At 39.8% G+C, this 27,640-nt stretch overlaps 1 protein-coding gene across 2 annotated transcripts in view; it reads left to right on the top strand.

Annotated features, from left to right (window-relative positions):
• The window catches only part of Nyap2 (neuronal tyrosine-phosphorylated phosphoinositide-3-kinase adaptor 2), a 244,393-nt gene that overhangs the window by 139,938 nt on the left and 76,815 nt on the right, over positions 1-27,640 (top strand). For both annotated transcript variants that reach the window (XM_051153996.1, XM_051153997.1), the window contains one exon: positions 18,514-19,599. In XM_051153996.1, coding sequence (XP_051009953.1) covers positions 18,514-19,599 — 1,086 coding nt within the window. The remainder of the gene's footprint in view (positions 1-18,513; positions 19,600-27,640) is intronic.

Here is a 27,640-nt window from a genome sequence, read left to right as displayed (position 1 = left end):
CTATGAGTTTTATAGCCTACAAAATGTCAATACTCCTCAGTACTTCTCTGTGCATCACACACACACACACACACACACACACACATACACAGACATACACATACAAATGCACACACACAGACACACAAACACACACAGACACACACACAGAAAGAGTAACACATACAGGTATGTGTGTGCACAATCACACACGTTTGTAGATTTGAAAGTCATAACCACTTTTCCATGAAAAGTGACATTCTATAAGAACATTGCTTGCACTATAAAATATATAATTATCTAGTTACAAATTTCTCATAATTTAAGGACATGATACCCTTTCTTGGCATTTGTGGTGTTATTTTTTTAATTTTTGAGAGAAAAAAAGGTCACTAAGTTATAGCAACTTGGCCATCTTTACATATGTAACTGAATTTCTCCTTGAGATCCAGGCATGCAGGTACAATTTGTTAGCAAACACAATGCGTTTTGTCAGAAATTTGAAAAGTGAGGCTGAGTTGTACATCAACACATTTATAGTTTCTCTCAGAAATCCATTATTGTAGCAAAACGTGTCTCTGAGCAATTGAGCAGCATCTACACTACCAACAAGTGTTGCATCTGCATTCAGATGAGTGGCATATTTTAAAGAGTGCAATTGTTCAATTGGAATAGAAGCCATTTTGAGCAAGCAAGACTTAGAAACAGATTTGTAGTGTGCTCAAGATTTTACATGTATAATGGCTCAGCAAGACTATAGGGATTTTCTGTGTGTGGACAAAGAAGTGGGGGATGTGGTTTTCGTACAAGTCATTTTTGTTTGTCCTGTCCTAAATTCCTATTTCTTGTTATTTATAATTTGTCCACATATTTCAAACTAGGTTTTATATGTGGATGCCTGTACAAGTCAGAAATGGAAGAAAGATGTACAGGCAACAAAGAATCTTCTCCAAACATTCTAATGTATTGTTTCTCATGAATTTATCAACAACTTTTTATTGAGGAATTAGTAAGTGATGAGTGCTGCTGCCAGTCTAGGGGATGTAGTTATGCCTAAAAGCTAATCCCTACCATTTGGGAATTTATGTTTCAGTGGAGGGACGCCAGTAAACATAAATAAATAAGAAGGCAATTAGAGATGGATGCTATGAAAGCCAATAAAGCAGTATGCAGCCGGAAGATGGGCAGAGCAATAACCATTATAGATAAAGTGATCGGAAAAAAAGCTTTCAATAATTAGGTGACATTTAATCAGAATTGCAAAAAAATAAAAATTAAAGAAGGATGCTACATAAATGTCAGGAGTAGGAATATATCAGACAGAAGGAGTGCTGTCCCCAAGTGCCATGATTCTGAGGCCAGAACAAGGCTGGCAGTTGAGAATAAGAGACCAGTACGGCTGGGTCATAGTGAACTTGAAAGAGAAAACATGACTGATAAATTGGGTTTAGTGTATGCCCAGTGTTATAAGACTCCATATCATGTATTTTAAGTCATTACACCCATCCATTCAACATGTATGTTAAGCCACCAGAAATGTCACGGGTCTCAGGCTAGTCTCTGATTAGCAAAGGATGAGGAAGCCAGGCAGTGCCGTGATGGTGGAAGCATTCCAGGGGTGAACCCAGCAAAGGCAGAAAAGATTACACTTTGTCCCATTAGTGCTGTTCTGGATGAAACAGGGGACTTCAGACGGGGCTGGAAAGGGTAACACTTTACCTAGAAGAGTGCAATGCAAAAATCATGATCTTTTAAATCTAAAATACTTTTTTCTTTCAATAACCTGTTAGTGACATTCTGTTGTTGTAAATATAGTGTGATTCTTGACACTAATCGGCCACTTGCATCAGTGCATTAGGCCGTGGCATTAGGTAGTACAGCTTTTCAGCCATCTCCTGAAATGCACAGCAGTGAACTTTTGATAAAAAAGCCACTGTTTGACAGAGGTCCAACTTCCAGTAAAGTTCCGGACTTACCTGTAAACTAGAGGATTATAACATCAAGAGGAGCTTGCTAGAAATCTGGGGACAAAGTAGGATTAAAGGAGGTGGGAAGAGTCAATTCAGTCCCATGGGTGCTTTTAATGCTGAATTTGTCAGTTTTGAACACCACTTGCTGATAAATAGCAAAGAATTGTATGTTTTGTTTCTCCTCTAAATTGTTAATCCACTGGGGGAAAAGAACAATTGCTGGTATCATCTCCTATGGGTGTTTGACAAATTACACACAAATGAGCAAAAGCAACTCTTCCAAATGGAATCTGTTCACAGCAATGCACTGAACACCCAGCCATACAGGGGCTGTGGCTTCCTGTCATTTTGCCATATGTGCCCAATGTCTCCATTATCTCCTACCATCAGGACGTTCTGTTACTGTTTCAAGCCACTTGCTGGGCTGTGTCTTTGGAACGCTCTTATCCTCTGGTCTAAATTCTGTGTTCTTTGGGATGATTGTGGAAGAATTTGAGGACATAGATTTGATTGAAAAGGACGCCTATCTCCAAGGTAACACTAGATTCTTATTGGGTGAGAACAGTTTGTCTTCCTTCTGTGAGTCTTTTCAGTATTTGGAAAGCATTATGGGGGCAAATTTGCTTGGGAACACTTAGAGTCTCAAAAATGGAAGAATCAGTGCAGATGCCAATTACTTCAAGTGCCTGTTTTCTCTGTGTAGGTTTTACCTGGTGAGCAGCCCAAGGCATCCCTCCATACACTGTTTCTGGTAAGGCAAATTCTCTGCAAACTGAATTTTCTAGCACCACCCTCCTTTGTTCAGTTTGTGCCCAAGAAGCAGGCTTAGCTTCTATCTCACTAAATATTTCCCTTTATTTTAGTTGTGACAAAACTCCATAGCTTTTCACATCATAATCGTTGTTTGTATGGATAGGGTGCCTGATGACCATATATGATACTCACTTATCCATTCATTAAACAATGTTTTCTGAGTTAGTATTAATATCAAGGTGTTTGGAGTGAAGGGGCAATGTGAAAGTTTATAACTTGCTATTTGGCCCTTTATAAATTTTCCACTTCTGTTTTAAGGCAGATATCAAGCCAGAATCTGGGCCTCTGGAGATAAGGAAGAGACATTTTACCTAAAGGGCCAGAAAGACACTAAATGAGCAGTAACACAATGCATGCGCCTCTCAAAATGGAGACTAGTAAAGGGAAACCAACAGCATTATTCTTAGACTGACTTTCGGAAGAGCTCCTTGGATGAAAACCAACCTGGAATTGAAAAGCTAAGTAGGAAAGTGAGAAGGGAATATGGGATGTTGGAAGAGCATTTGGCAGGGAAACCCTGAATGGAAGGGCTTCTGGGGTCTGAGTTCCTGGGGTAAGACCCTCTATCTTCTGGAGTTACCATGGAAGCAAGCTCTGTGAAATTTGGTTGAAGAAAGCAATGGAAGTCCTTCTTCATCCTGTTAGGTAAAGTTGTCCCAGTCAGCTTGCCATCAACAGGACAGAGTACTTCAAAAGAGGGAAATAGTTATTGCTGCTCACAATTTCAGACATTTAAATCTCTCTCTCTCTGATCATGTGACAACGGCGCACATTAATGTGATGATATGTGATTGAATTAGTACTAGTTAAAATCCTAGAGACAGAGGGAGACAAGAGTCCCGATAACATCCTTTAAAGGCATGCTCTCGGTAATATAACTCACTTTCATTAGATCATTTCTTAACAGCACCACCACCTCAAAACAGAGCCAAAGGCTGTACCCAAGCCTTTAACACACAGGCCTTTAGGGATCTAAGCCCGAGCCCCTGTGTTACCAATGTGAAATATGAAGTGTGCTCATGACAGAGTCAGTGTCAACTTATTGGAATAATTGTGATCTTATAAAGGTTTTTCATATGTAAAAAATAGATCTAGGGACGTGCACATGTATGACTTAGGAAGTATGTGTTGAGATTAATCCTAGACACATATCATTAGAGTGTCACCATTGATTAAAAATGTCTATAAGTTGAGGTTTAAATTTGGTGTTACTAAGCCTAGTATTGAGCCAGAAGCCCAAGATGTGACTCAGAGTTGGAAAGACTAGCAAGCAATAATGGGACAATATTGAAGTCCGGACGTCATGATGCCTTTCCTTTTAGTTATAATCATCTTTGTGATTTAAAAAAAAATTAAGTCATTTCTTCAAAATTTTCACACATGTATGCCATGTATCCTCATCGTAGTCCCAGCTCACTACACCTTACAGATCCCTCCAGTTTACCCCCCTAACTTGTCCCTCCCAACTTCATGACATCTTTGTATAATTTTTAAATCATAAGTCCAATTCATACTACAGAGAAGTACAGAGGCCACTCAGTCGTGCATAGATAACCTTGCAGGGGCCACACTCCTACAGAGAAGTGACTCTCCTGCCCACCTCACCAGCCAAGAGGTCCTCAACTAAGGATGGATCCACTGTTCTTCTCTTCCATCACATGCTGGAACTTTTAACTGATCTTGTGTAGGTAATCACTGGAGCTACATCATGTCCAGAAGACAGCATGACACAGCACACATGACCATCCTCTGGCATTTGCATTCTTTTATCTCCCCGTTCCACGTTGTTTCACGAATCTCTGTTGGGAGGTGTTGCTACGCAAGCTCCATCTATGGCCATGAACTCAGAGTCACTTACTCTCAGCACTTTGAACGTCAGTGTGCGTCTGTATTAAATGCTACACACTCTAATTAGAAGATTTTCTGAAGGTTGAGGGCAGCACGGTATATTTATATAAATTTGATAACATGACCCTTAATAAAACCAACATCAATTGGTTCTCCCACAGAGACTATGATTTCACTAGCCATGTTTTTTCCCCATGTTTATAGTTTCAGACACTAATTGCTTACTGTGAATAAAGTTCCTAATTCAGATAAAAGAACAGTTGTTTGCCCCCAAAAATTGTCTTGCCACTAATGTACCAATGAGCACATTGTGCCTGGAAGATTGTTACGGTAGCATGCAGGCCTATATTATTGTATATGACCGTTGTCCAGTGGGGAAGGTTTCCTGGTTGGTCTAAAATTGGGTTCTTTGTGTCCTGCAAAGATTATATGTGGTGCTTTCAGTGATAACGTCTTACCATCTAGTTATACTGATCAACCAAGAGCAACTGCAATAGCCAGTACTGTTTTGAGTGCCTCTGCGCCCTCTATGGTAAGATATTAGGGAGAAAATCCCTGTGTAGCAGATATTTTCACTTACTATCCCATGTCTCCTGGTAGTAATATGGTAGTAATATTAATAACTAATATGTGATATTTCTGTTCAGATATTTCTTTTAAATACACTATATTTTGATTAGCTTATGAAGTAATGGGGTTTCATAAGCCTTCTTTGTGGTTCTTGAGTATTGGCTAGCCCATCCTATCTTCTTCCTTTCAGTCCCCTGTTTCCATGTTTTCTTAAATCTTTAGGTCCCATTCTTATCCCCATTTCTTTTATATTACATATGATCTGCTATATCCTCAACATACCATTTTACAGGAATTGTGATATCATAGGGTCAAAAGCAGCTTCTTCATGGGCAGTCATGTCCACTAAGCCTTCCATGTCCCCCCTTTTCGCCAGCCTTAGTGCCTTGACTAAAACCTGTACTTAAAACTCTACCAAATAACAGCTGGAGCATTCATCATAACTATTTGAATAAAGGCTAGATCACACATATTCTTTTGACACCATCCAAGCTCAGCAAATATCCGCAATCCTGTGATGCCACAGATGGCCCTGGCGGAACTACATGGGTCACACAAAAAACCAACTTCATGAATCTGGAGAAAGCAGAGGTAGGGAAGAGGAAGAGGAGATGATGCTGGCGGAGAAAGATAAGAGATGGAAGAAGGTGATCAGAATGCAGTCCACACATGTATGAAATTAGCCAAGAATTAATAAGAATTGTTTAATGTGCATTTCTTTTATTGCTGTATCCTATTCTCTAAAACTATATCAAGAATGTATGTGGCAGTGTTTATAAAAATATTTAATTGTAGTTTCCATTTTACTGTAAAAACATGAAGATGATAAAAACTAAGAATGGGAACACCGACATCACTGTAATAGCAAATAATCCCAAAAGAATGCTCTATTTTCCAGAGTAAACTAAGTTCTAAAATATGGACAACCACAGAATTGAAGCTTATTGCTCTATAAAGGTGGAATATTGATCTGACAGTTCAATGAACATAAAATCTATGTTTATCTGGGTGATCACTCGTTTTACAATTTCCTGGAGCTGGTAGTTCTTTGATACTGGCACCATTAATTTTTATAGCTCCATGTTAAACAATTGTGCAGTATATGTGAAAGCACATGCTCTCATTACACCATTTCCTATGCAGCCAGAAGGAGATTTATAGAGAAAGTGGCAATAATTGTGAAAGACACTGCTTCCGTGTTTTGAGTCTTTCCTATGTCCCAGATGGTATGAGAGACATCTCCAACCTAACACCTTTTAACATCTTCATATTGATATATGAAGAAACGTTGCTAATTCTCTTTGAGAGCTGAGTTCCATGAGGCTTAAAAAATTTATTCTTTACTTTCCCTAGGTATACAACTGACACATTCAACTCAAGTTAAGAGTAAGTCAGTTCATAGAAAAACATGTTAAAAATGGTTAGAACCTTCCCACTGTGGGACTTTTCTTAGGAGGATGTGGACAAATGCCTGTTAATCACAGATAGGGCACCACCAGCCGACTAGAGAAATAGTTTCAACTACATCCAAGCTAGTGAATAGTGGGTGCCCTATAGTCACCTATAGGAACATTGGGTAACTTGGAACATGAATATCTCTGAGGTAGCTGTATCACAGAAAAGCCTACCACAGTATGAAGGTCAGCCCACAAAAGTCGCATCGCTAGTGTGCTCTGCCCAACTTGCAGTCTATTCCCTTGAAGACCCTCCTATACCCCAAATCTTGTTTACTGTTCTTTTAACATTGGAGAGAACCTTTCTGAATCTTGGTATTTTCTAAGCTTATCAAGGCTTCCAAGTTGAATGAGTTTCCTTTAAATGTCTTTAGTGTTCTGAGTCTTATAAGTCTCCATTCATCCAACAGGAGAGAGCACTTTAATTGGAAAGAAATAGCTATCTAACAACACTTATCTTTGTATTTGTAAATCTAATATGAACCGCCATCCTTTCAGGCAAGTTATTCTTTGACTGTAGAACAAGAGAAGAGGTAGACAGTCTGGGTTCAGAGCCACACTCTGAACTTTGGTAAGTGATTCAGTTTTTCTTAAAACTAAATTTTAATGTCAGAAAAAAAAATAAAATTTACCATAGTGTCTACGGGAATATGATGAGAATTACAAAATATAATCCTGCAAAAGTACACTGATAGAAATAAGGAATCGAATAAATGATTTCTGCACTGATAATATTAATGATATTGCCTTCATCTTTGAAGTTATAATGCCTTTACAGATGTTGGCAAACATCAGCACAGCTTCAGTGAAGTTGAAAAATGCTTTGCAGCTTTGGAAATTCAAGCTGTTTTCCCTGTGATCTCACATACTTACAAAGATCACAAACATTTCTATCTTTATATCACAACCGGGACAAAGTTACAAAGGATAATCCCCAGGGGACCATATCTGTGGAACTGCAGGGACTTGGCTTCTACAGGGTTGGCCGCCCCAGGGACAGGAGAAATGTTCTAATCGTTAATCGGATTTCTCTTCCATCGTACGTTCCCTTAACATAATATCCTCCTGGGTGAAATCCAAATTAACTGAGCGTCTATTGGGTGCTCAGCACCATGCATTTTCCATGCGCGCTTTGATGTTATCACATTTCCCCCTCAAGACAGGAAATCAACTTATTTGGTGACTTCCTTTCTCTGAAGGCAGAGATGCAGCAAATGATAGCTACTGTCAGTTCATAGAAATAACTTAAGAGTATTTGGTCAAAGGGAAAAAGAAGACTCATGACTAGTAATTTAATAACTTGGATACCTCTAAGTTTTCAATGTGTGTGCTGCTCTTCCTAACTTGGAGTTCCTAGTATTTGGATGGTCCCTGGTTATACGTGATTTGTATTAAGAAAGAAAACCAACTGTAGCACACATACTCAGGGAAGCACTAAGTAGTAATGTGTGTCAATATTTATTTAAATTAGTTTTCTAAATATATCTCATGTTTAAGATTAAGCATTCCCAAAAATGTTTGGAATTTAAAGTTTCATTTATAAAACTGAAGATGGAAGAGAAGCAGAAAAAAAAAAAGGGATGTGTGTGTGTGTGTGTGTGTGTGTGTGTGTGTGTGTGTGTGTGTGTGTGAAAAGGGACTTGAAAACATTTGGAGTTAATTGTCATGTGAATGTTATTGATACTAATTATTGATCAATTTCTTATTGGGAGCAAATCTGTGTTAAGTTTTGGGGCTCTTAAAAATGGGTTAATTCTGCAGTCAGAGCTCATATTGTCTAAGAATAAGAAGTTGATGTTCTAGTACACGATAAGAAAGGAGAAATTTAAAAAGCAGAATTTATAAGGGGAGAAAGGGAAAAGGTAGTGTCATTTGAATTGGACCATAGAGAGTGGGAAAAGCGTCATCTCAGGAAGGCATTAAAGAAGAAAATGGCTGAGTAAAGTGTGAACACACATAGCTGAGAAGCATAAAAAATGGCTGCCTGCTTTAGCTCACATGAAGGACACATGAAGAATTAAAAATGTCTGTGGAAAACACATAGCTATCAATTCAGCTTGGGGTGAGTTAGCTCTCTGCCATGCTATTAGATAAGTAAAGATCATGTCAGCTGTTATGTATTCTGTGTTATTCTTCCTATTACATGGAGATCCCAGCAAAATGTCACACTCACACATGGGATGGTAGCTATAAAGGAGTGTATAGCACATTGGTGCTGTTTTGTAATGGCTTTGCTATATTAAGTTTTAGATCAACAAGGAAAAATGCTTTCCCCAGGAAATGGTCACTTGGACTCCTGATTACTGGTGTGGGACAAGATTTAACAACTCTTTGGACCGTATACACTACAGAATCCACTTGATTTTCCTTTTATTGTTTCTTCATGTGTCTCTATGGCCTTCCCTTAGAGTCAGGTGGTGAACGAAAACAGGAGCACTATGGTTTCTCACCATCCTTTCTTTTTGGCAGATAAAATATTTAACCCTCTTTCTTCTGCCACAAGGGTAATCTGAGTGTCCCTTCACTTATACCTCTTGCACTCATACACTTCCTTTGCAAATGTTACCCCTCTTCATTGATCTTACCATCTCTCCTATTGAGTCAAATAATACCTAGAGAAGTAACAAGCTCTAGGAGCACTCGTGGCTTTTTAAGGTCAGTAGAGAATACTTGAAGTCTTAAAGCTGACTGTAAGAATGTCAAATGTCTCACGGTTACTCAACAGTGAAAAAATATTTGTCACATACATGCTTGTAATTATTCCAGCCTATTTATCTTAGTTATTAGACAAAGGTTGTTGCACACAGAATCATCCATAGTCCTGTAGAGAGCAGAGTTAAGTGTGGTAAGGGGCATACTTGCACAGTCAGGTGTAATTTACTTGAATTAATCAGAAAGGTAGGAGAAGAAACTCACATTGGTAGCTTGAGAGGTAGCCATGAAGAATCCTCTGAAAAGGGGACATTCAAGCTGAGGTCTGAACAACACAAAGGAGCCAGCCATGTTCAGGTACAACAGTTTCACTTGTGGTACTTTAACTTAATGATGGCATAAAAGCCATACACAGTCGCTGGAAACCGTAGTAACCAAGCCCAAAAGAGATGGCAGAATTCAACTATGCTAGTTTCTAAATAAAAAACATGTGCATGCACTTTAGAACTAGAAGTATTAAAACATCCAGAAGCAAATCTGAAGTTAAGCAACAAATGCCTCATATGAATTATGAAGATGCTAACTTAAGTCTCAGGCAGCATGCTGTGCCCATAACAGATATACTTGATGTCCTTAGCATCTGGGAACTTCTGTTGGACAGGAAAGCTTTGCTCGGCGTGTCTTACACTTTTTATTCTTTGTGGATAACTAGCTTCATCCTGGTTTGCTGTTTCTTCTATGTTAATACCTTCGCTCTGATTTTAATCTAAGCTTTTGGTCCATAGAGTATGTAACTTCTCTTTATATCTTTTCTCTGAATCACGCTCTGGTAATTTGATAACATTCAAGAAGAAATATTACTTCCTTAATTTTTATATTCTGAAAGGAAGCATTCTGTATCCTTAGAGTACAGTACGTACCTTAGTTCTATGAAAATGGCAATAGCTTTTTTTCTGAGATATCCACATGCACAGGATATTAATTTTGTATTATTTCATTTATCAATTGTTGTATGCTAAGCAGAGCCAAAATGCCATAGATCAGACAATAACTTATTATTTCTCATTACTCTGAGACTTGGTTTTTGCCTCTAAGAATGTTTCTTCTAAACACTGAGATATTCATTAGGGCCTTTCACTAGGATTTGCATACCTGATACTGCATGAGTTTTGGAAGTGAGAAGAACACTTCAGTCTGGAACCCACCAACTCACTTTTGTTACTTTCTATTGGTCAAAGGAAGTACAACTCTGATCTAAGGCAGGAAGAGACAGCCAATACCTGTTGATGAATGGACAGCGTCATGGGGAGAAAGAAACTTAAGATGGCTGTCTTTGAAGACTATTTGTTTCTCACAATTTGCCTTCAAGCTTACACAGGGATAGTAAATTAAAATGTCCTCAAGCCCATGTTGGTGGTCCAACAGAAGTAGTGTGATATTGGCTTGAAATCAGTCTCCTCTGACACAGCTTCTCAGGGGGAGCTGCTGTCTACATAGTTCTTACAATGAAAGGGCTTTGAACACAAAGCCAAATTTATATGAGCTATGTGTATCCACCATGCTGGCATATCAGGAGTAAAAAAAAATCTGCTGGCTTTACTTATGGACAAAAAAAAAAAAATCAGAGGAAAAATAAGCCAACGTACCTAAAATTCAATACTCCACAGCATCCCAAAAGTAGCTTGTAGCCATCTCCTATACTCTGAGGTCAGAAAATATTTTTTTGGCCAGATCTTAGATTAGGTATAAAATCTCTGTGCTTATTATTTGCCTCCTGGATTTGCAAAATTCTCTCCCCAAGTTACCCTTTCATAAAAAAGTTCCATGGTATCTACAGTGAATTGTTTTTCTGTTAACTTGAAGCTTTCATGCATTTTAGTTCCGAAAGTCTTCTTTTATTTAAATTTTGATTTGTCTCCAGAAAATCTGAGTTTTTTTTAATCACCTTTATACTTTTAATGAACTTTCTTTTAATCAAATCAGCCTCATTTCATTAAATGAAAAGCAAAATAACAGTTTGAACTAGCCCCTCTCTACATGATGATAAGGTTACATTATTTTACAATACGTACAAGATCTTTAACCCCTGAGTCTGTGACCTAAAATGTCTTAGAATTCTCAACAATGGGTTGTATAGTCCTGATTTTGAATTTTAATCCTCATGGTGAGATTTTGCAGATATGGCTCTGAATTTGATGTTAGTCTGAAACTACTTTTCTTTAGAATGACTGGCTGTCAGAGAAGGCTTCTGAACAGATCACAGCACTAGATGCATTTCCCTTCATCTCTACCTGAAGACACAGCAGCTTCTTTTTCCTCAACCTTCTGCCCTATTGTCTTTCATTGTATGTAGCTAAAAGAAACTCATTGTTGCTTTAACATCCCTCTGAATCTCTCCATAATTTTATTATGTATGTTTTACATTTCTCTCTGGTGGCTGACAACAATCATCCTGATCCTTCCCCAAGCTGTACCATGGATTTCCCATTTTCTTACCCTCTCTAGCAATATACTCAACAAACATGTGGCCTTCTATCACACTGGCACTCAACTCTCTACTGCTTCTATGTCTCAAAGATGTTCTAGGCTAGACCAGCATCACTCCAGATATTCATTTAAAGTAGGAATCATTGCATAGTGAACTATCCTCAGCACGTGTATCCAACCTTTTTACATCACCAGTATCAGTGTGATTTCAAGAAACAACCTTGACATTCATCATATGAAATGAACTCACACCATCAAGCTTATTCTGGTTTTATTTTCAAACAAAAATTAGAGCTTAGGTTTATTTTACAAGGAGTAAAGCAAAGAATAGCACTGTTTTCTACAAAATATCACACACACACACACTCACACACACACACACTTTGAGATATTTGTGGAAGAAAAGGGGGAGAAGAATATGAATCTAAGTAAAAATATTCTTATTAAAATTTTAAAATGTATTCTTCTCTTTTATGTTACACCCCAACAGCAATTTTCCTCCCTCTTTTCCTCTCAGTCCCTTCCCCACTCTCCCCACTCCCCCAGATCCACTCCTCCTCAGTTTCCCTTCAGAAAAGAGCCAGCCTCCCAGGGATATCAAGCCAAAAAAAAAAAGTCAATGAAAAACATTTTTAAAGGCAATCTGCCTAATGTCACAGATCTCAAGTCAGTCGGAGGAGCTGGGTTAGGATCCTGTCTTTGATTTTAAGCCAAAGCTCCTTCAGGCCTCACCCAGCTGAAAGTCTTTAAGGGTCCGAATGCATAGCTAAGCCATTAGCCAGCCCTGGTTTAATCTGACCCACTCCAATGCTAATTTGCATTCTCTGCTTGTTTGGGCACCTTATCTGGAAGTGTAGCATGGGTCCTGAAACTTCAAACTCGAACTGTCCTGTACATTTATCATGTTTTCTTGTTCCTCCTGTAATGAGACCAAAGGACATTGCAACTTCCATCCCTTAACAAATGTCTTCAAAACATTGTTGATAGTATTTTGGAGCTTGTGACTGTGAAAATAAAAATATCTCTCAAAGCTGTGGAATTGTGAGTTGTGAAGAGTTATTGTGAGCACAATTCCCCCCTGCAAGTGGGAAATGTGTCTCTCACCTTCAAAAGCAACCTGTGCTGGCATCACATAGTGTGGACATTATTGCTTAAGGAAATCTCTACAGCAAGTTCCAAAGCACTTTGGCTCTGCTTGTTGTATGGATGAATACCACTTAAAACAATACATTACGACACACCATAAATATGATCATGAATTGTATTTCTTTGCTTCTCCCAAAAGATATCGAATATTATTTTGAACTCTGACTGTTCTTCTCTAGAAGCATAGGTGGTATGTAATTCATATTTGCTTATCAGCAATATATAGTTTGACTACTCTAGGAACCTGTGCTGAATCCACACAAGACTGGCCCTGCTGACAATCAGTAATGAAAAGGGGAGGGGTTCAACTAGGAGCTATGGATCGATTCTGGAAGTTGCAGAAGCAGCGTCTTCTGTTGTATGGCCACAGCAAGGCTCTAAGTGATAGTTCTAAACCCACCGCCGTACAAAAGGCCCTGGATGAACCCAGCTAATCACAAAATAAAATAAACAGACGCAAGCATGGGAGATTAGTAGGGAAGAGGTGGTTGAAGGTGGAAGAGAGATTATGCGTGTAACAAAGAATAGTACGCTTTATGCAGACATGTGAGAACAAATTATAAACCCACACACACACACGTGCATGCTTTAAATGAATGAAAGTCCGAGCTGAAAAATCTCTAACTGTCCTTCAAACTCTGGAGCTCTATGGTCCCAGAGTGTTTCCATGGTTGCGGGGGAGGAGAGGGAGGGAAGAAACACTGATCTGTGTTGTGTTACTATTTTACCTCACAGGCTATTCACACTGACAGATATTAAAGCATATTTTTATATTACCCTTTTGAAAAACACACAAAAAATGTATTTCTGAAGGATAAGTTGACAAAGGACATGGGTGAATTTCCAAAATTAACTGTGAAAGACAGATCATCAAGGCATGACTGAAAGCCACGCATAACCTTTGTGTTCAGGTACCTCATTTCAAAAATGTCACCTTCTGCTCATTCAATGAGACTGTCATTATACTATTTTAAGCTTTAAAATTTGTGTTCTGAAGCTGAACAGAATTTATTGCTTCTATCTTTGGGCTTATTAGAAACAATTTAAAATTCATTTAAAATGATAAAATCACCCCTTTCTTATGGTTGAATTCAGTTAAATGTTGAAAACTGCAGTGCAGTTCTTATTGTCTTCATGTGTGTGAGTGTGTGTGACTTTAATTAGAAAAAAATCTACATCTGCATATGTAACTCAAGACTATTTAAGGGGTTTAGGAAAAATTACATTAAGAATTAATTTTTTGTACTTTTTACTTCCCCAGAAATAGATTAAAGTAGCATAAATTACATGATAATGTTGCCTAGAATTTCAGACTTTTCTATAGACAGATTAATTTTAAAAATGTGACAGTTGAAACATATTATCATGGATCTATCCTATGATACAAGGAAAAATGAGAAAAGTAAGATCTTTAGAGACTAAGTAAGATTCTAATATTACTAAAGGACTCAAGGACCCACATGAAGACACAGCTGCCCATTGGCCACATCCATGTAGGGGGCCTAGGCCCAGTCCATGAATGCACAGTCCTTGGTTGGTGCTTCAGTCTCCATAAGCCACTCTGGACCCTGGTTAGTTGGCTCTGTTGGTTTTGTGGAGCTCCTGTCTCCTCCTGGTCCTTCTATCCTTCCTCCTACTGTCTCTGACATGGACTCTGTTGCCTGCCTTTTGATCACTTCTCCCTGGAGGGGTGCCTCACCAGGTCACAGGGCAAGAGGATGCACTCAGTCCTGATGTGACTTGATGTGCTGGGTGGCTTTATGAGGTGGGGGGCTTCCCTTTTCTGAGGAGTAGGGTGGGACTGGGAGGAGAGGAGGGAGGCAGCTAAGATCAAGATGTAAATTGAATGAATGAATGAATGAATGAATGAATGAATGAACACATTCTAAATTTACTTTCCAAAATGAATTATGAGGTCCTGGGAAGCTGCGGGATAAAGATGCAGTGTAGGATCCACCTCCTTGCCAATATCCAGGGAATAGATTCAATTATTTGTAATTTATTTAATAATTTATTCTCAAAAGTAAATCATTACTCTCCCACTTCAAAATTTGTGTACAAAGCTAACTCAGAGGGCCAGAGAAAGAACTGTTAAGAGTTATATGAATCTTCTGGAGTTGGGCACTTTTCACCAATAAGGGAAGGGAGGGAAGAAGAAGATTGCTCCCCGACCCCACCCCCATAACAGGTGGGGTTTCCCCAGGAAAGGCTAGCCAGAGAATTGATTCCTAGTGAGGAGCTGGCGAAGCACAGGAACTACGTGTGTAAAACCAGGTGTCAAAGATGAGCAGCAGACATCCAGGAAGTGGATCAGAGTTGGGCAGTCTATGTCTGGGCATAAATTAGAGACCAGAGACTCATGTATCACAAGGAACCGTGATTTCCTTCCTGGTGGTGGAAGCCTGTGGGTGGATATTTGTCCTGAATAGTGCTGTGTGCAACAACAGCATGCTCTGAGGAAAGGGATGGAAAGACTTTCAAAGTCTGCCTTGTAAATCACCTTCATTAAATCTAAAAATAATAGAGGGACTCACACTATTCTAATATCGGAAGATGGAATTTAAGTAGGTACTCATCATTTGACTATAAGGGGCTCTTAAATATTTAAACAATGGTCAATAAATATAGTTTTGTCTTTAGCTATCTCAGGGTAATATTTAAAAAATGAGGACATGATTTAAATTACAGAAGTTTCTTTCTCCGCAGTCCTTAACACTAGACGTTTAAGATTCCCAGCACCAATGAATTGCAAAGAGCACAAGCACAAATCAAATTTGAAAGCTAGAAGTTAAGATCATGGGGCTGTGTGTTTAGCTTCTACTGTGGGTTTTGTACATGGCTTGTGGATGGATGTCTTCCCTGTGTTCTAATATGGCATCTAAGGAGAGAGAAGAGAGTTTTCCAATTATTGCAAAGGTCCCTTACTCTCCAGACTCCTGCCAAGCTTACCACAGCTGTCTCCAAGTATCACAGTATTGGCTGACCTCTTTAAAACAGGATATTTTGCATACATCAGAGGACCCCAGTTCAATCAATGGCTACTGACTGGGGTCAGTTTTGATCATCTCACTGACACCAGAAGATTCATGTATCATATTTTGTTTTCCTTATACATAGTAATCTGTAATTGGTTCAAACAAAAATTGTCTCCATGGGCTGAAGGGCTTGTCTGTATTTCTTAAGATTAGTTGTCCTAGCTTAATTATGCTACACTTTATTCTGAAATGAGAAATTTCTTTATTCATTTCATTAGTACAAAAGGTCTTTACTTCACTTTTGTTCCTTTTTGTATGCAAAAGAGTCATTTGCTCACAATTTGAGTAAAATACAGGCATTGACCCCACTCATTACAAAAGTTACCTTTCGATCTTTATAGGAAAAATGGGTGTTGCCTCCATGTTTCTCTTCGACACTATTACTGTGGACAGCGTATAAAGCCTGAATCCCCATTGTCTGCACAGAATTTAAGGGAGAAGAATAAAAGTCTTATCCTGATTATGATTGTTTTTATATAAGGAGGTTATCCACCTTATAGCATCATCCTAACTCTGGGCTCAGCTTAAACACTTGCTCACATGGCTCCTCACTCTTAGACCCCTCTTTTAGACCCCAACAGCCAAAGAGAAATATATTGCTAGTACCATTAGTTTAAGTGATTCCTTGTGGTTGAAGATAACAGGAAATAAACTTCAAAGAATATTCCAGGTAGATTTTCCTTTTTGGAAGTTTTCAATCTCTCAAAAATCCTCTACAAGTAAGCTGGCCTTGTTCATGGATAGTTAGTTATACTTTAATCCAATTTGAAATATTTTGTGTCTATAATCTGAATTTTTTTAATATAACAAGATTCATGACAAGTTGGTTGATGGACGCAAGAGCTAGTGGTAGCTTTGATTCCTTCTGCAGAGTAACTGACTAGCTAGTTTCCACTTACTTATGCCTGTAAACTTTTTACGTTGGGAACTCAAGATTTACACTAGGCTAGTTATTGGGAAATGACAGCTAGTTTTCAGTAGTAAGGTCTAAAGGAAAAATTTAGATGAATTGAAAACATTGTTCAAAAAGCTGTTTGATCATTCTGAGCATAGTCATCATCATGGGCAAATGGAAGCAAATATTTGAAATTGTGAGTCACCCAGACAAATGAAACACACAGTCAAAGTCGAATATTTGATTAGTTTCCTATTAAAGACACAGTGGATGCACAAAGCAGCATCACAACTACCACTTAGAAGATACCTATACTTCAGTAAATTTTAGAAAAGCTTTTGTGTCGTAAGCTATGTGATTTGAAAACAGCAAAGAAGTTCGGTATTTCTTGATTCATGCCTTGACACCTTCTTAGTCTGCTGAACTTCCTCCAAGTTTTGGGACCTGTGGGCTCTGACGTCAGCTCACCTCATGCCCTGCTATCTGCTTAAGGCACTAGGTCTGTATCAGGGGATAATCATTACAAGTACTGATGAACATCAACGAGGTGATCAGAGACTAACAAGATTCCAGAATCTCCCCTGCCTGATACAAGCCAGACTTTAGCTGCAGACATTTTTCCTCCTGGGTGTGCCTTACAGGACTGTGTTACAAGTTGTGTTCTGTTAAAAGGTGTGGAGTAGGGATGGGACTTCCGGCTTAGAGGGAGGTGAATGCTTGTGACACACACCCATCACAAGCTTCCAGTTTCCACAGGGACTGAAGCTTATGAATTGTCCCTTGGTTAGTTGCTTTCAAAACTCTCTGGGGAGTTCAGATGTGAGAGCAAAACATCACTAAGAGAATCACATCAAGCTATCATTTGGGATACCCTAAGATACCTTCTGAATAAAAGCAGATAAATACACCCTAAACTATAGCAGGTGATCTAGAGATTAGCTTGTCTAGACTCATAAGATTTTTCATGGCAATTTCTCTGAAGTCTTGATCTATCTTCATAAGAGCTATTTCTTTACATCAGCACAGAGATTACATCCAGCAGGGTAAGTTTTTTTTTTTTTTTAATCCTAAATGAAAGGTGGAAGCATGTGTTACAGTCACACCAGTAAAACATTGCAATTTCTGTTATTCTTGGTGACCGTACATTATTTTCTCCTCATCATCACCAATTTCAGTCTCATTGCATACTTCAGAGTTAATTTTTTTTATGTCATTTTCCAGGAAGCTTCACTTGGAAGTTTTTCATTTATAATCACAAGGCAGAGGAGCAATCAGCCCCAGGTCTAATGCATTTATCACTGTTGGCTAAGTAGGTGGATAATAATTAGTCTGAAATTGAGTTGGTACATTTCTACCATCAAGACGTTATGTTTGACTAAGAGTTTACGTTATTTTTAAAATTTATATATACATTTTACATCAGACCGGAGGCCCCTCCCTTCTCTCTTCCCTTCCACCCTTTCCCCCTTCCTACCTCCCCTTGCCCTCAGAAAAGGGGAGCCCCACCCACCAACCCACCCCAGCACGGATTCCTGGAGATGGAAGTGCAGCGGACTACTCCTTGCATCAAAGAATTGCAGAAAGCCCAAGCACAGGTCAAATTTGAAAGCTTTCCTATTACAATCACCTGATTTACTTCCCAATATCCCCCTTTTTTCTTTCAGTGTCTGCCAAGCCAAGACCCCACAGTGACGAATATTCAAAGAAAATACCCCCTCCGAAACCGAAACGGAATCCTAACACTCAACTTAGCACATCTTTCGATGAAACCTACATAAAGAAACATGTGCCAAGGAGGACCTCGCTCCCGCGAGATTCATCTCTGTCCCAGGTCTGCAGCCCAGCGGTAGACCCGGAAGAGGAGGAGCCTGTGTACATCGAGATGGTGGGGAACATTCTCAGAGACTTCAGGAAGGAAGATGATGACCAGAGTGAGGCTGTGTATGAGGAGATGAAATACCCCATTTTCGACGACCTAGGCCATGACTCCAAATGTGACTTTGACCATCACAGTTGTTCTTCGCAGTGTGCTACTCCCACGGTGCCTGACCTGGACTTCGTCAAGTCTTCAGGACCATGTACTCCTAAGGGCCTGCTTTGTGAGATACCCCCACCCTTCCCCAACCTGCTTTCTCATAGACCACCCCTGCTGGTGTTCCCACCAGCCCCAGTACACTGCTCTCCCAATTCGGATGAGTCTCCGCTGACCCCTCTGGAGGTCACAAAGCTTCCTGTGTTAGAAAACGTGTCTTACATGAAACAGCCACCTGGAGCATGTCCATCCTCACTGCCATCACACAGCTCCAGCCATGCTAAGGACCAGACCGGAGCCTTGGGCCCTGCTCCTACCGCGTCTGTGCTCTCCTCGTCGCCTCCACCTCCATCCACTTTGTACAGAACCCAGTCTCCCCACGGCTATCCAAAAAGTCATTCCACCTCCCCATCCCCTGTCAGCATGGGGAGATCCCTGACACCCCTGAGCCTCAAGAGGCCTCCCCCCTATGATGCTGTGCATTCCAGCAGCCTCTCAAGGAGTTCCCCCTCAGTGCCTCACTCAACCCCCAGACCCGTGTCGCAAGATGGGGCCAAGATGGTCAACGCTGCGGTAAACACCTACAGTGCTGTGCAGAGCGGCTCCAGGTCCAGGACACCCACCAGTCCTTTGGAGGAGCTCACCAGCCTTTTTACCTCAGGGCGGAGCCTGCTGCGGAAGTCATCCAGCGGCCGAAGGTCCAAAGAGCCTGCAGAAAGTAAGTTGAGCAACCTAGGCTGGTCCTGCCCTCAAAACAGAAGCAAGGCCCCTTTATGCACATGCAAAGCTCAGGGCTCTTGTTTCTGAGTCCTTTTAGAGCCAATGTCAACCTGCACAGACTTAAAAAAAAAAAAAAATTGGCATGCTAAAAGAATGTTTTAAGTGGTAACTAAGGACAAAGATTTTAAATGGCAGCCTGCCAAGTTATAACACGTCCTACCCCACAAAAGGTATTTTAAGGTAAAAATTGAAAATTTTTTTTTGCTTCAAACATATTTATTCACATGATAAAAATGTATGCACTTTAATGCATACATTTAGATTACCATTAAAACTGGGTAATAAACTCTGAACATTACAAAACATATGGAAATAGAATTAAGAAATTCTTACAATGGCCCCAAAAAGTTTAATGACAAACACCATAAGATTTTTATGTAAAAGCTGTGGAGAAGCCTACCCATTCACCTCCAGAATTATTCAAAGTCAAAACTTACCTTTTATAGTAAGATTGCTCCAACTTGGATGTCATGAAATCTTACAGGAAAGAAAGCAAACTGGAAAATATTTGGGATTTCTTTCTCTTTAATATAAAACTTATATTATATTAATATATTCCTTACGTTTTAAGCAATCCTTGTGTCTACACACTTTATATTATTGCAGGTTTCCCTTCACTGTCAACTAGAATAGACTCATTAGTTCCCTACTACACACCAAGGTAGGGTCTGGAGAGATCTCTCAGCAGCTAAGAGTATTTGCACATTGTGTGGTTCCCAACTGCCTCTGATTCATGCTCTAGGACTTTTGCCATCTGTACAGATGTAGGCAAGTACACAACACACATATACGTGTGTCACTATGACCTCTACCATAGACACACATACGCACACAGACACAGACACACACACCACCACCACCATCATACCACACAGCACTCAAACCTATAAACACAGACACACACACACACGCACACACACACACACACACACACACCACCACCACCACCACCACCGTCACACCACAGAGCACACAAACATATAAATGGAAACAGACACATACACCATCACCACTACCGCCGTCATACCAGCACACAAACATATAAATACAAATGCATACATACACAAACACACACACCCCACCACCACCACCACACAGCACACAAATATATAAATAGAAACACACACAGACCACCATCACACCGCAGAGCACACAAACATAAACATACACACACACACCCCACACACACACCATCACACTATCACATCACACAGCACAAAAATATATAAGTAGAAATGCACACAGACCACTATCACACCACACAGCACACAAACATATGAATACAAACAAACACACACCATCAACACCACCACCACATCACACCACACAGCACACAAACATATAAATACAAACACACACATACACAAACACACCTCACCACCACCACCACCACACCACCACACAGCACACAGACACAAATAAAAATACAATGAATCTTTAAGCACCATACCGTTGTCTTATGTTTCAGACACACTTCCTGCATCCGTTGTTGTGTACATTCTGTGAGGCCACTAAGGTGTGAGCTTTAAAGACAAGTAAACTCCAGTGTCTTAGCTCTTTTTGTGAGCCTTGCATGCCTGACGCCATAAGGCAGTCCTGTGAAGATCCAGGTCAGATGTCTCCATGTCCTGGTCACTCAGTCACACTGGCTCCTGTTTTGTTTGTTTTTATTTAAAATGCTTTAGGCGTCTACACCGATTTAATCAACATATGTCAGATGAGCTCACCATGCAAGCTGGTTATCTGTTTATATAGTTCTACTAGTTATATGAGGGAGAAAAGAAGGCCCCGACACTTTTGATGCTGAAGATGACCACAGCATCTTCAATTGATCTGTTGTCATTAGTAGTTATAAGTGACTTTTCCTGCTTTTATTACCTTTACCTGGAAAGATATATGTGTGCATTAGTTAATCAAGTGGTATCTCCCCATCTTTTTATGCTATAGCTAAGAGTCAGTAGTTTTTAATGACTCAGACATGCTTGAGTTACACCTATACATGTAGCATACATGTAATCATTTTTAAATTATTTCAAGTACTTAACTTAAAAATTAGGGGGATTCTACGCTTCGTGTTAGATACATGAAACCCAAATTATATAGGTATGTAACTTCAACATATCAAATCACTCGCACACTCAAAATTCTTAGGAGCAATCTGTCTGCAGAGCTGTTCTGAATTCAGACAGTTTTTGCCTGCAGGAATGTTTGACAATGTCAATGTCTGGTAAGATCACTGGTTGGCACTCTGGTATGCTACTGTTGTCTACAACACAGAATGTGGGCACTGTAGAGAATAACTAAACACTACACATCAAAATGCAGAGCTGTACCAAGTCATTTGGGGGATAGAAAAGAAAAATGTGAAGACATTATTTACTTCTAAGATACACAACTCTCCTGTGAAATTATGAGTTTTCCTTAGGATTGGTAAACTATGGGGCTTTCTCCCTACCTATCAGCTTCATTGGGGAACCCTTAACACCTCCAGATGTCAGCTGTGCCAATTAGCTAGAAAAACTATGTGTAAAAGGGACAATTAACTAATTAAGTTATTTCAGGAGGAAAAAAATACATCTGTTAGTATCAGTCTATGGGATGCGTATCGGAGACACCACTATCTGACTTGGAAAGAGATTCATATGCTTCAAATGCAAAATTAGTGCATGGAAGAGTGACCTGGGTCCTCTGCAGCCTTTGGGAGCCAAGGTCTGGGCCCCTTTCCATCATTTATCAGCTGTGCGTCAACCCTTCAGAGAGAGGCAAGGTCTGAGTTTCATTAGCTGGGAGGAGGAAGAATGAGGAGTAGGAATGAATAACCAAACCTTCCATTCTCCTTTAATGTAGAGTAAGATAGAAAAAAAATATTACTTGATGCTAAAAAAAAAAATCAGAAGTGCTCTTAAAAGCATCACGTGAAACTCTGGTGCCCCATATTTGACCATGTCCCCTAGATGGGGAGGCCTGGTGGCACTCAGAGGAAGGATAGCAGGCTACCAAGAAGAGACTTGATACCCTATGAGCATATTCAGGGGGAGGAGGTCCCCCTCAGTCACATTCATAGGGGAGGGGAGTAAGGGGGAAAATGGGAGGGAGGGAGGAATGGGAGGATACAAGAGATGGGATAACTGTTGAGATGTAATATGAATAGATTAATAAATGTTTTTTAAAAAAAGCATCACGTGATACACAAGAACCAAAATTGTTAATAAATGCAGGTTAGCTGGTACCTGTCACTGCAATGCCTTCAGATACACTTTCTCTCCTTTACCCTAGCCTAACAGGGTTTGCAGGAACCCGTTGATATCATAAGAATGAGAGACACAAAGTAGTGATAGATTCATGACTCAAGTGTAATTAAGTTTTCTGAAATAATATTCCAGGGTTATTTTACATCTTAGGGAATAAAAGTAAAATCAGTATTTTCTTTCCTTCCCCCTTTTCTCATTTGATAAGTAATTGTAAAAAAAAAAAGCATTTACTCTTTTTAAAATATCATGATTTTGGTTTTAATTAAAGTAGAAAGCATATCATAAAATTTATACCAGTAAACATTACTTTTAAATATCTAGAAGAGACACATTCTCTAGTTTGGTTTCTGTTGATGTGATAAAACTCTCTAACAAAAGGCAAATTAGGGAGAGTAGGGATTCATTGGCTTCTACTTCAGCTCACCACTGAAGGACATCAAGGCAGGAATGGAAGGCAGGAACAGAAGGCAGGAACCGGAGGCAGGAGCCTGAAGGCAGGCAGTAGGCCTGCTTATTTCACCAGCATCATTTCTGACCAGGGAACTCACTTTATAGGTAAGGAAGCACAGTGGAAACTGTGGAGAAACATTGTTTGCTGGGCTCTCTTTCCAGTTCACTTGCTTGCAGGCTCCTGTTTAGTTAGCTTTCTTATACTCCCCAGGAGCACTTCCTAAGGGATGGTGCCTTCAATAGTGAGCTGTTTTCTTCTGAATCAGTTAACAAGCAAGAAAATCCCTCACAGGAGGTGGGGAGATGGCTTGGGTACATTGTTTCCCTTACAGGTACCCAAGTTTAGTTTCCAGCATCCACATTACAACCACATCTAATTCTAGTCCCAAGGGATCTGGTGTCCTCTTCTGGCCTCCGTGAGCACCAGGTTTACATGTGGCACACAGACATACCTACAGGAAAAACACACTCACATTCAAAATAAAAATAAATAACTCTTTTAAAATTTTCATCACAGACCTGCTTACAAACTAACCTGATAGTGACAGTTAAGTTTTCGGTCCTGACCTGTCATTGCACTAGATGCATTGCCCTGAGAAATCTAGCATCTGCTGTCCTTGGCTGCTGATATTACAGCCACCACTGTACAATAGATTTGTGGTCCATGACCGCTCTAAGGGGAACTAATACACTGATCTAAAACCTGAGCTATGGCTAGGACAGTGGCTCAGCAGTTATGAGGGCTTTCAACACAATCGTGACAACCAATATTCAGGATCCCCAGCACTGATGAAAAACACTGACCCTGCTCAAACTATGGCACCAGCCAAGGACAATACATGCAGTAAACTTCAAACCCCTACCCAGATCTACCCAATGGACAGGACATTCTCCACAGTTGAGTGGAGAGTGGGGTCTGACTTTCACACAAACTCTGGTGCCCCATATTTGACCATGTCGCCTGGATGGGGAAGCCTGCTGGCACTCAGAGGAAGGATAGCAAGCTACCAAGAAAAGACTTGATACCCTATGAGCATATACAGGGGGAAAAAGTCCCCCTCAGTCACAGTCATAGGGGAGGGAGTAAGGGGAAAATGGGAGGGAGAGAGGAATGGGAGGATACAAGGGATGGGATAATCATTGAGATGTAATATGAATAAATTAATAAAAAAACACCTTAAAAAAGAGCTCATATCCCTTTAATGATAATCCTTTGCTTTGAGTAACAGGGACAGAAGGATCCATGGGGCTTCTTGTTTATCAGCTTACCTCCAGGTTCAGTGAGGGACTCTGTGACAAAGCAGGATACACACACACACACACACACACACACGCACATGCGCACACAGGCACGCATGCACTTGCGTGCTTGCACACACGCACATACACCACACAAGTGTCATACACATATGAAAAAAATAACAGCAGCAGAAAAAATAAAAGAGCTAAAGGCAAGGACAGCCTCACAACAAATGATCCGGAAACTAACTCCAGTAAACAGAAGTCCAACAGACCATTGGTGAGTGCTCTCAGCAGCACCTCCTTTGTCTTTAGATTTGTGAGTCTCTCCAGTAAGACACCTACCTTTAAAATTAAAAAGAAACAGACAATATAGATTTGTTAAGAATGTGCTGGCCTGGTCTATTTAATCAGTCTTACTTTAAAGCTAAAACACTGTCTATGCGGGGTGATAGGGTTAAGCAAGACAACAGCTACAATTCCTTGATTTTGAAAATTCACTCCACTTCTTGGTAATTAGGATGGAGCCATTGTCTGTTTTCCTCGTGCAGTTTACCCTTGAACTGCAGTTCAGAATCACCGAAGAAAACATAATTTCATAAATAATTGCTTACCTTTCTGGGGATCCGCTGCAGCTGTCTCTGATGGATGAAAGCAGACATGTTTATCCCTAGTGTTTATATTCAGTGGCTGCTGGGTCTTTAAGTGCAATTTCTTGTCAGCAATTTAACCAGCAATTCTCTCCATTAAGAAAAACCCTTGCTGCTTTAGACTCTAAAAATCAAGTCACATTGACAATTCAGAGATAAAGCACACTGGTCTATTTTTTTTTTTTTTTTTTTTTTTTTTTTTTTTTAAGACTCTCTTGGCTATGCCTAAGTTACACAGGTGAAGTATACTACAACTTATTTCTTTCCTTCTTGCTCAGATAGATGAAAATAAAATTTGTTATCTGAGTTTCATTTATTGTCATGAATTTTGAAAGCTTTGGCAAATATAATTAATGAATTCACATATTGGTAAAATGGTTCCTAGTGCCATATTTCATTCCCAGGTGCATGGCCTCTTACTTGACTAAATGACTTCGGTTTTTAGAACAAATCTAGATGTCAGATGACGTAGTGGACAAAGGGCCCCACCCAATCACCCATTTTCACAGAGAGATCCTTTACTAAGTGCAGATGAAAAGTTAAAGTGATTGCCTTCTGACTCTGGCAGAAAGTCAGCAGTAAATGACCTCACAGGTGTCACTTTTAAAAAGAGAAAAAAGGGGTGGTCTCTGTTGGAGTGGGCTAGGACTTGGTGATACATCTTGATTGGGCATGTTAATGAGGAGAGCCAAAGGGAGTTTTTTACTGTTGGACTTAAATGCTCTGATAACTGGGCCCAGGTAGTCAGCCTCAGGTGGAGGAAGTGGCCAAAGAAGCGAATAAACCTTCCAGGGTAGATTCAGGATGTAACCTAACAGATTTGTTTTGTTTTGTTAAGCAAAACAGAGAGCATGAGGGAGGAGGGCAAGGCCTGCCAGAGCAGTGATCCTGTGCTCCAGCTGGGCAGAGTCCTTTTACCAACCACAAGATGTTGAGATATTGGATAAGGTTTTCATGCCACAGTTTTCCTACTCATTAAATTAAAAATAGGTAGTAAAACTGAAGTCTCTTCTGCTCCTATATTTTGTGTTTCTGTGGACTTCCAGGTGGCCTGACAATTCCCAGAACAACCTCTGAGTCTTCTTGTCTGAAGTCCTCAGTTTCTACAAAAGCTTCCTCTAAAATTCCATAAAACAATATTAGTTTCACTCTGGAGTCTCTACCCAGAACCATTAGCATTTTATCCGTGATAGTGCTTTTGCAAACTGCCCTTGTACTTACTTCTGTGACGATTTGTAACTCGTTCTAATGTCTCATAATTAAAAAAAAATATTATTAAAACGAAAGGCAGTTAGGGTTAGGGCTATATCTTACAGTCATTTTATTTCCTGTAATACTTGGTCTGCTGTGCATTTCTCAGAGTAAGAGCATATTGAACTTGAATGAATATGCATTATAACTCAAGAAGGGTATAGAACTCACGCAGGAGAAATCAGATAAAAAATATTTAACCATTACATTTTTTAAAAGTAGGCTTCTATGACCTAGAATATGTCTCATTGAAATCAATATAGTCATTCAAGAAGAGAAGTGGTGCAGCATACTGCATCTACGGCTTACACTCTTCACTGGCATGATTTAAAGAACCGTTCTATTCCAGGCATAGTTAGCTGGGATAAAAACATGTATAAAGTGTATAACTATGGAGTATTTGGACATGAGCCATTCTGTAGACGTGAAATCATCATCAGCCTCTGGACCAATGAATGAGCTGTGAAAATTGATCTCTCTTGGATGTCCAGAATTTTTGAAAGGTGCATTTATAAGAGAAAGTAGGAGATTAACACCTTAAAGAAGGAATTCCAATCTGCTTAACATTATGCGTTATTGAACACAAGTAGAAAGAAGGATGAAAACCTCTTCAAGTAAGTCATTTAATCTCTTTGCAAAGAAGTAATGTGGAAACCTAGGAAACAATTGTGATCAGCCACTAGCTGTCGTGTGTGTGTGTGTGTGTGTGTGTGTTTGTGTGTGTGTGTTCTTAGGTAAAACTGAGTTCACTTATAAAATATTTAAAAGCTTCTCATAATTTTTTAAGGAGTAATTTTTACTAGAAAATTGTAAACGAACAACAATTCCGCATTTAATAAGGAGTATGCAGCAAATGTGTGGTGATTCGTGGTTGACGCGAGCTCATTACTGCAGCTCGCTGATGGGAGCTAGGTTAATTAAACACTCCAATCCTAGCAGAAAAGCAGATCAACTGGAGAATCTGGGCCATTGCTATTCCCAAAGGAAAGGAAGGAAAGGCCTAACGAGGACCTGAGAGGAGGAGGAGGTGTGCTGGCGACATGGACTTTGAATTCGTGCATACCGTCTAGCGAGGTATACACAGGAAGCAACCTACTGGAGGCGGGGACTTCAATTGAGATGTCTGAGCTTTTCTTCT

This window comes from Acomys russatus, chromosome 12 (genome assembly GCF_903995435.1).
Source record: "Acomys russatus chromosome 12, mAcoRus1.1, whole genome shotgun sequence".
NCBI lineage: Eukaryota > Metazoa > Chordata > Mammalia > Rodentia > Muridae > Acomys > Acomys russatus.
This window is presented reverse-complemented; position numbering and strand designations above follow the sequence as displayed.